This window comes from Polyergus mexicanus, unplaced genomic scaffold (genome assembly GCF_030449975.1).
Source record: "Polyergus mexicanus isolate NDT 795.1 unplaced genomic scaffold, iyPolMexi1.0 SCAF_17, whole genome shotgun sequence".
NCBI lineage: Eukaryota > Metazoa > Arthropoda > Insecta > Hymenoptera > Formicidae > Polyergus > Polyergus mexicanus.
Genome location: NW_027223337.1, coordinates 445,926 through 455,912, shown reverse-complemented (window position 1 = coordinate 455,912; position 9,987 = coordinate 445,926). Strand labels below are relative to the sequence as shown.

Sequence of the window (9,987 nt, the reverse complement as noted above, 5' to 3'; positions counted from 1 at the left end):
GAGAGTCTATGTTATCTTCTTTCTAAATACATCAGATGGAGTAAAACTTATTTGTCCACGTCGCCAATTGGCCAATTTAAAAAATAGGATATTCTGATAATACTCTGATAGGTTATTCTCTCTTTGGACGGAGTATAAGTAGTAAGACGCAAGAAACTGTCGTATATCTTGGTACGTTGATGATAGTCAATGGTTATGGAATACACGGCATGAATAAAAGATGAAGACGGCGAACAGGAGAATTGAAAACAGACGAAGATAGAGAGACGTATAATATCTACGTATTTTACATAAATATTTTATGATTGTGGAATCGCAAAAAAGATATTGCAATCATGTCTACGGTGATTATATACATTTTTAAAATATATTATGATAATCGTAGATAATATTAAACATCAATCGTTTAATACGCGTTTCATTTACACAGATCTTAATTTCTTAATCTCCATGGTTTGTTATTGACATTTAATTAAATTTTAAGATCCTAAGTTGTGAAGATATTTTGTTAAACATTGCAAAAGATAGAAGTAACGTACCTCGCGAAATGTATATGATAATCTAAATAAAAAGTATATTATCAAGAGAAATATATATTTTGCTAAAATAAAATGTATTTTTTTTTATAGCGACCTGATGATCACCGAAGAAAATGGAACCGGGAGGAATATGAAAGGATTGCACTTCAAAGACTCCAAGAAGAGATCGCGGAGGAAGAGTTGGGACTTCCCAAACAACCAGCAGTTAAAAGAGAATTGCTAAAACAGAGAGATTACAAAGTTGATCTCGAATCAAAACTAGGAAAAAGTGTTGTCATCAATAAAAATACACCATCGTCACAAACTGGAGGGTATAATTCAATTCGTGAATATCTTATAAAAATCTAATTATGCAATATAATAAATCAAAGTGATCCAAATAAAGAAATAATATGCAAAATTATTCTTTATAGAATATTATTGTCTTTTTATAAAGCAATCCTCAATTATGGATACATTATTAATTATAACCCCTATTGTATTTCTGGCTATAGATACTATTGCAATGTCTGCGATTGTGTTGTCAAAGATTCCATCAATTTTTTGGATCACATTAATGGAACAAAACGTAAGTTTGAATATGTATAAATTAATGATATAGACTTAAAATTTAGAATTCTTGTTTAATTTTATAACTTTTAATTTCTACAGATCAACGTAACCTGGGTATGTCCATGAAAATAGAGCGATCTACATTGGACCAGGTTAAAGCAAGGTTTGCACAAAACAAGAAAAAACTTGAAGAGAAAAAGAAAGATTATGATTTGGAGCAAAGAGTAAAGGAATTAAAGGAAGAGGTTTGTTTGCTCAAAATTGTGTTTGAGATAGTCATCTCTTTCTATGTAATTATGTAATTTGTTAATAAGATTATTTCTCTATTATCCACAGGAAGAAAAGATCAAAGAATACAGAAAGGAGAAGCGGAAAGATAAGAAGAGGAAGATCGAGGAACTGGCAGAGGATGATGCAGGACCTTCTGATGAAATGGCCGCGATCATGGGATTCTCCGGTTTCGGTTCGAAAAAGAAGTGACTCTTTTCATCTATACTTGAGAAAGAGAATGTTTATTCTTTAAGAAAGAACGATATATGATTTGTGGACAGTTGGAAAAATGGAGAACAGTTTTAATTCCAGTTATTGGAATTTAAGGATGCGATCCACGAATGTGAGTTTACGACGTATTTTTTTCATTTGTCCTAGAATTTCGTGTTTATTCGAGACGAGAAAAACAGCTATCAATTACAAATCCGACCAATGTAAATGTAACAAATCACATGAGCTTAAACTGTAATTTTTAAGATTAATTAAAATTAATTAAGATTATTTGGGCACAAATTTGTGTGATGTGAATAATTTAAGTATATTCTCAAAATGACTATATCTCTGCTAAACTTTATTACAAAAACACAGAATCTTACGTATAATTGTTGCCAAAGGAGAGTGTGTGTGCGTGTGTCATGATTGTAGAAATAAAATTTATGAGAAATTGAGTGAGAGACAGAAAAAATATTTGGATCACTATGACCCTTCAAGCATCAATGTTTGTGCGATATTTACAACATACTATATATCAATAATTGTCAAAAATGCTCTCTATAGTAGAAATAGTTTTGGCTAATTTCAACTTTTAGATTCTCTTTCATCAAAAATTGATTATTTGCTTATGAACAATAATCGAAAAAATTCTAGTTTCTTCTGGAATATGATATACTGTATTGTATATCGCATAAACATTAGTACTTGAAGATTTGTACTGGTCTGAATATCGTCATTTCAATTTTTTAAAGATGAAATGAGTCAATTTTTATATTTCATTTAAAATTTATGAATTAATCTTCTTCAATTCATGCACATTCTATTCTCTTGTTTCAATCCTATGCCATTAAATTTTAATGCTATAGCAAAGTTTCCTTCTAGTGGATATTTGTGTTTTAATTCTGAAATGTTTCAATAATATAATTGTTATATTATCATAGAGACAAAAAAGAATACAACCGTGTTTCTATTAATTGAGCTATATAATCGAATTGTTTCTTTCACATATTATGACGTTGACGGTATAAATTCTATTCCTCGATACAAAAAGTTAAGATTGTATTAATTACAATTATAATAAAAATTATAATATACGCGTCGTCGCGCGCGCGGAACTACCAGTCCCGCAGAAAACGTAAAGATAATCTACGCGAGTCCAAATCCTACATAACGAAAGTGGCAAAATTATCTAGGTTCTTTCCCTTCCGCGGATTCCTTCCTTCTCATTTCTCTCAAGAAATTCTCAAACGATGAAGGAGGGATAAGAACCGATACGCGCGAGATCTTTTCGTCTCCCACCTCGCAGAGGATCAAAAGGAACCTCCTCCTACAGTGCGGGGCCCGCGCTCTGGGGGCCAGACACCGGAGCCGGAGCAGCGGCCGAAGCAGTCCCGGTACCGACGTACATCTCGACGTAGCTCATGCGACGTGCTTTCTTGCAGCAGCAACAGCCAGCACAGCCGTGAGCCATTCGAAAGTCCGTGGAAGACGCGCGTGTCGGAGTCGCGTGCGCCGTGTCTCAGTCGCTCGCACGTGACGTGGATGCGCGAGTCGTCGCACGTGCCACCGGGGTGTCCGTCTACACCCCATGCGTCTTCGGCTCCGATAGCCGAAAGTTCTTTCCTGCAAATCGGACACTGCGAACGAAGCATTTTCAGAAGAGCCCAAAAACAAATTTAGTGAAAAAAATTTTATTTTATTTTCCTATTTATTTATTTATTTATTTATTTTTGAAAATAGGACGAGTGCTGTTTCCTAAGAGCAAGAACTACTTAAATTGAAGGAGAGACAAAAGAACTAAGAAGAGCTTGTTTGACGAGAGGATACCTTTATAGTGATTATCAATGAGTAATATCGTGTACTTTGAGATATTGAAGATAAACGTCTCCTGAGAAGAGTCGAATTAATTTTTGGAAGGAAGAGCAAGTTTATTGTTGAAGGATGCTTTCTATCTAGGAAAGAAACTGAACGTCATTAAAGACGCCTTTGTATATCGAGAATTGTGATTCATTTGAACGAGATAATTCCTGAACAACACTGTCTACTTAGAAATAAGAGACTTGATTTGTAAATAAATTTCAGCAGAAAATCAAAACAATCATTCTCTTATGCAAAAAAATTCGGAGTAATTATTAAAAAGGAAGACGGAGTCAACTTCTCGAAAATATTATCTATAAAAAAAGGGAAATATTTCAAATAAATATTTACCTTTTTATCTCTTTGTAAGAAAAATAACTAAAATATACATTTTTATTGATCATAGGTGAAAAAAATTAATATTCTCGTCATTTCGCTATGCAAATACTTTAATATGAAATAATTCTATTAATTATTACAATCGTAACTGTTTTATGAGATGAATCTCAAATAAATCTCGAAGAAGAATCTACCGATAAAATACTCTTCTCTGTAGCCGGATTTTACTACCCAACATTAGCCGCGTCGACTCCCGTTTATCCTCCTGATTATAATCGATTAACAGTGTCGGCTAATGTACGCTCGCGGAAAATGCGACAGACAGCCAAGGCGAGTCCATCGGTCTTGACACGGAACTCGTCGGATTGATGGACATCTGTCGGCGATTTTACGAGCGTTTCGATCACGATTCGCGAACACCGTAGTGCAGCATCCGTTTCAAGTTGAAGAACAAAACGTCACTCTCGAGAGACAACGATGTCGCGAACTTTGCAGCCGATCGAGGAATCCAATCCCGGCAAGTCATCGGGTAAGATCTCATTCGCCTTTTAACAACGATGTTTTAATTAATTCTTAAGAAAGCACCTGCGACAAATTTGCAACATATTCGGAAGGAATTAATTAGTATATATCTTACGTTAGGAAATTTAACGTGATTATTAATAAATTAAATTACATCTATTTGCGAAACGTCATCTGTTAATAAAAAAGAGATATGAATTATTAAATTTTATAAATTTATCACAAATATTATATTAATTTTTTTCTACGATATAAAAATTAGATTTACTTATTAATATCTTATCTATTCATCTTCATTATAATATTTATTAATAAAAAATAGATGTTATAATGTAGATAAAATTTTGATCTCCCGAAAATATAGATTGATAGAAAATATAGTCTGTACATTTAACAAAATTCAAGACATTTTTCCTGTCTTGCGGAAAATATGGGTCTTATTGTTGTTAGCATTTGGAACATCTGATACATTCCTTCCATTTTTCAAATATATATTGCACTAAAATCTTATGATATATTTTATTGTTCTAAAACACAACGGCCGCTTTCCCTTTTCTTTTCCACGGAAGTGAAAAGGATCGGACACGCACCGTGTTGTTGTCTGTTATACGGAGTCTGCCCACAGCTCTTGTTTCTAACTCTTGTTTTCGAAACAGTCCGTGATCGCTCGTGCATGATCGAATGGATCGCTTAAGTTATGATCCGAAATGAAACAAATCTGTCGGCAGAAATTTCAGCTTCACGACATTCACATTCGATCGACGAAGATTCGCGTGAATTGTCACGAGGAAAAGTGTAAATTGAAATTTGCACATAATTTGATACGGATGAAGCACAATCGAGCCATAAATCTGCCTTACGATTAAGACTGATTTCTATCGATGTTATTTCGCACAAATTAGTATGGAAATTTTAATAATTAATTATTTAAAGAGAGAGAGAGAGAGAGAGAGAGAAAACTGGATCTCTCATTTGTTAATTTTAAAAAGGATATCTTTTATAAATCATCAGAAGCTATTAAATAAAATTAAATTACATGAGATTGACACATAAAGTAGTAAAAATGTCGTAATTATATAATTTATTAATATTATAAGAGATGCATGAATCACGCATATTATTATTATTTATTACTTTGCGTATTAGAAATTATTTATTAGGATATGTTTACCGTAAATTAGTTCAATCTGAAAATTGTTAGGGATGCGGCCGCAATTTCACATTTTTTACATTGACCATATGTTCTGTCATTTAGGCTTCAATAGGAGTACCAAATATCTCTAGATGACATTGCTTTTTTTTTCATCGTTTTTATATATGTAAATAATTAACGGTCGCGTTGCGTGGCAAATGTGGGCACGATAATTAAATGAAGCAATATTCCGAGAAACTGTAAGTTCATGATATGGCGCGATTAATCATTCAATCTTTACTCGTCAAAATGTAACACTCACTCATAGTTATTAGTTACGAATTGCGCGATCTACTTTCGCAATTAAAATCCGCTAGACGTACGTATTCGCAGTCCATGAAGTATTGCTGTCATAACAGGTGGAATGTGAAAACCAACGGTTATCTGAAAGATCGAAGAAATGAATGATCCATTTGCGTCAATTATCCGCTACCACGCGTCAAAACGTTCTAATTTATCAATGACGGACTTTCCTATTGCTTACATATTGATTGAAAAATAATGACTAGATAAAGAAGTTTACTTATACAGGGATAAAAATTATTAGCATATAAATTATATAATTTTATTTGTTAGGAAAATAAAATGACAGAGTGCATTTCTTTCTGTATATTGTTGCAAGATACTTCTAAAAAGGAGCGATTTCTCAATACAAGTTTTATTTTATGTCTAATGCACATCTTACCTTGTACGTAATTACACTAGAAAGACGTACGCAATTACATGGTCGTTCTGCTGGAAATATAAGGAGACAAAATGATATGCTATCCATTACAAACGAGCATCTCCCTGGCGATAATTATACGGAAAGATTTAACTGCTCGAACCGCCGATGTTTACCAAGTTTCTTTAGCTGACTTAATCGATCTAATAGATATCGTAAATATACTTAAATAGCATATTAATTATTTATATAAATTAAATTTTTGAAATATTACATGTTGTTTGAGAATATCTTTGACAGAATGGAAAAACAAGTTAATTGCGAGAGATTATTCGACATTTCTCCAGTTCGATGATACGCTAACAGAAAAAAAAAAATTCTGCGTTAATAAATAAATTAAGTATTCTAATTTTTAGAACATGCGCTTAATAAATCGAAAATCTGAGACTCGCGAAGGAATCCTCTGAAATATTCACGGTAAGAGAGGATCACTCAAGAGGTATTTTTACAATTATTATTATATGGAAAAGTAAAGACCAACATGTGCCGTTACGCAAAAGGAAACTGAGAGGAAGTAACGTTGCGCAAAGCGTCCCGTATCTCCGCGACGGTCCAGTTCTTCATGGGTTCGTAGGCGATGCCCAATCTCGTACTCCACGCGAGGTCTCCTTCGACGTATACCGATTCCCTCTTCGCGGCTTGCACAAGAACGAAGAAGACGTCCGGCCTGCCATTCTCCGTGATGTAACGTATCCGGACCTTCTCGGTCCCGTAGCCGCCCTCCACCACGCTCACGTGGCCGTTTTGACGAACGGACGCGGCGATCACGCAGCTGACGAGCTTGCCTGGTCGTGCTCTGTAGTATATCTCCGCCCTGGTGCTCACCGGAAAATACGATTTTTGGCTGTCCAGCTGGACGAGCCTGGACGTCGCCTCTTCGTCGGTGAATACATCGCCCTGTATCAGCCACGTCGTTCTACGGAGAAAAGCCTCGCGTCTGCAAAGATCTGATAGATGCGCCAACTATTGCGGTTTCGCGAAAGACCGTTATGAGGCAAGAGACTTCCTCTTTTCCAAGCGAGAAGATATCGGAGAGAATTTTGCATCATTTAGATTTCTCCGGGCGTTAACGTGAAATCGCGGACTGTGGAATAGGTCAAGATGTTTCGCAAGGGAGGGAGTTCTGATCAGATTGAGAGAATTGATTATTTCGTTCAAAAGAGACGAGATGTTGAATCCTCCTCTTTCACACCTCTCGCGCAATTTGTTTATATGTACCATATATATATATATATATATATATATATATATATATATATATATATATATATTAAATATTTCTAATATTTTAAATAAAGTATTAATTTTTCGGCAAAATTTAAAATCAAATGTAAGTATCTCGTAACGTGAAGTATGTATACGAGTGTTGCAAAGGATACCTCTTTTCTTTGACAAATGTCACTTTTTAATTCTTAACAGTCGCTCTTAACGAAACTTTTACAAATCAGCTTTTAATATCAACGTATTCTAATAATAGAAGGCTGCTTTTTTCCTCGATACAAATATCATACTCACGGTTCGCTTAGCGCAGAATTCGAAACGCGATAGAGGACTAGAGCTACGAGAAGGTAGACGCGCGTCATCATTGGATGCATCAGAGGAGGCCTTGAACTATCAGCTGTCGGCTGATATTATCCTGGCGATGCGGGTTACCTTTTCAATGTTGTGACATTATTCGATGCTCTTGGCCCGATATCATTATCTCGCGCGCCAACTATCGTCTTTGTGAGCTAGACGGTAGTGGAACGTGTACTAAAATTAACGAAGAGAGGACGGTAGCAGACTCTAACGTGGGCTGCTGTTGTGACGATGCTGTTTTGTCCCTCCTCCTCTTCTTCTATCGCGAGCATGAATATATTCGCGAATTTTGATCTTGAGGCATGTCTACATTTTCAAGCGAAAATCATGTGATCGCAATTGATTATATCGTTACGAGAACTCTTCAACTAATTTAATTAGAGATCTACATTTTCTACTATATATTAACGTATTAAAACTATGAATTTTTCAGAAAAAGAAAGAATTTGATATTTGGCTTTAAAAAAATTCTTTTTTTTTTTTGCCTTTTCTTGTAAAGAAATTAAATATACATTTTTCAAATTATTGTAGTTCCTTTTCCAAACATTATAAAAACATTTTGCAGTTAATGTAATACGAGCTTTAAGTTCTCAATTAATAAAATGCAATGCTATAAATCTATAGCTGATTCTAGTTCCAAATTGTTTTATTTCAATAGAAAAAAGATGCTTCAGCAGGAGGAAGACAGATCTGACAATGAGTAAAAGCGAAGATACAATAATAACTCCGTAAACACCGCTCGACTATTAAGTTAATCATAATGCTCCAATCGCCGTTCTTCACGCGACACGGCACTTATAATTCGCGATAATACTCCATGCGCGCGTGCACATTTAGCGCCTTAATGTATGTATTTTGAGTTTCTTTCGATAGGATCGTGCCCTCGTAACGGATCGTGCACGATCTCGCACGGAAGTGCGGCTATTTCACGATGAACCGCGATAATCATCCGCTGGTGAACGTCTTGACCCTCCCCTGGATAAACGCCGCCAAGTGATGTCGTGCCCGTCTATTCTCCCACGTGGTAAAACGTCAAACGTGCTGTGTCGCTGACGCATTTTTTTTTTACGTCGGATAAAGTTGCATCGTAAAGGATAGCTAGACCGGTCGAAGTTTAACGGTCACACATTATCAGCAATTTCGCGGTAACGACAGCTGACCGATTATCTTATGGACCAATTACATACTATCTGCGCGCGAGTGAAGCGATCTTCCCGCAGGGAAGAAACGATTAGGAAAAAGTATCCAACAGCTGGCGAGACGATGCCGATCTTAAATGTTTGCCGCGGCGTTTTGCGCTCGGTTTATCGGATCGTCTTGATTCCTTTCGGAAGAACTTGCAGAACTGAAATGTAGTATATATCTGCAAAGATTCTTTTTTTTTTTTTTTTACTATACTCTGATATAGTAATATTATAGTAAAAAAAGAAGAAACATCTTTTCTTAAATCATTAAATCGAAACATTTTGACATGTACTTATATTATATAGAAATTTATCGTTATATGATATCTTAGATTTTAAACAAATGTTTTTCATTTTGTTTCTGTCATTTTCTTCGCGAGCATTTTAGAAAAATAACATTGTTTAAAAATATTGCGTTTTTTTTTTATAGTAAAATTGATAAAAATTTCGTCAGTCCTTAAGAGATGATCATGCGGATCTCTAGATCTTTAAGGATTTCTCTTTAATTCCGCGTAACGTTGCGATGTCCGTCGGAATTGGTAGCGTTGAGGGAAAATATGGTAAATCGACGAGGTCGCCCCGAAGAATGTGAAATCCTCTTTTTCCTAAACCTGGTCACGAACGAGAACTACATCCATCTCAATGACCTCCGTCCACCACTGCGACGATACTACAGCATCGTTCTTCGCTAAAACTAAAGTGACCGAGTGCCATTTGCCTTTTACGTGCGAGCCGTTGCACTCGAACGGTCAGAGCAAACAATAAGAATTCGAAACGGTCGATTGAAATAAAATAAAATTAAAAATCATAAATTTTAAACGACAAACTAAATAAAGTGATCCTTGTAATTAACCACTTAAGTTTGTAAACTGAGACGATTCCGCGTCAAGAGACATAATTAATTAATAAATTTTATGATTGACGAGACAAATCAAAAGTGAGCAATGATCTTCAGAGTTTTACTCCGTAAAAGGATTCTCGATATTTTCAAAGTGCAACAGCAAGAAACAAAATGTT

At 35.2% G+C, this 9,987-nt stretch overlaps 2 protein-coding genes across 3 annotated transcripts; one reads left to right on the top strand and one right to left on the bottom strand.

The window, feature by feature from the left end:
• The first annotated feature begins 189 nt into the window (after nucleotides 1-189).
• On the top strand, nucleotides 190-2,029 carry LOC138940562 (zinc finger matrin-type protein 2). Of its 2 annotated transcripts, none has more exons than XM_070309548.1 (5): nucleotides 190-344; nucleotides 630-850; nucleotides 1,034-1,107; nucleotides 1,191-1,336; nucleotides 1,428-2,029. In XM_070309548.1, the coding sequence occupies exons 1-5, from the start codon at nucleotides 336-338 to the stop codon at nucleotides 1,569-1,571; spliced, it is 594 nt and encodes a 197-aa protein (XP_070165649.1). In that variant the 5' UTR covers nucleotides 190-335; the 3' UTR covers nucleotides 1,572-2,029. The 2 variants fall into 2 exon arrangements, with proteins under 2 accessions (XP_070165649.1, XP_070165650.1); XM_070309549.1 differs by lacking the exon at nucleotides 190-344 and adding an exon at nucleotides 403-453.
• Nucleotides 2,030-6,085: 4,056 nt separating this feature from the next.
• On the bottom strand, nucleotides 6,086-8,074 carry LOC138940675 (uncharacterized). The gene is made up of 2 exons (XM_070309783.1): nucleotides 7,724-8,074; nucleotides 6,086-7,124 (listed from the first exon to the last, which is right to left on the bottom strand). The coding sequence occupies exons 1-2, from the start codon at nucleotides 7,801-7,803 to the stop codon at nucleotides 6,698-6,700; spliced, it is 507 nt and encodes a 168-aa protein (XP_070165884.1). The 5' UTR covers nucleotides 7,804-8,074; the 3' UTR covers nucleotides 6,086-6,697.
• Nucleotides 8,075-9,987: the final 1,913 nt, after the last annotated feature.

What these genes read in the sequence shown, in the direction of transcription:
- LOC138940562 (XM_070309548.1), top strand. An exon ending in TCACATTAATGGAACAAAAC is followed by an intron (nt 1,108 to 1,190) that starts GTAAGTTTGAAT and finishes TAATTTCTACAG; the next exon opens with ATCAACGTAACCTGGGTATG. An exon ending in TAAAGGAATTAAAGGAAGAG is followed by an intron (nt 1,337 to 1,427) that starts GTTTGTTTGCTC and finishes TATTATCCACAG; the next exon opens with GAAGAAAAGATCAAAGAATA.
- LOC138940675 (XM_070309783.1), bottom strand. Translation starts at nt 7,803, where the DNA reads ATGCATCCAATGATGACGCGCGTCTACCTTCTCGTAGCTCTAGTCCTC. An exon ending in AATTCTGCGCTAAGCGAACC is followed by an intron (nt 7,125 to 7,723) that starts GTGAGTATGATA and finishes TTTTCTCCGTAG; the next exon opens with AACGACGTGGCTGATACAGG.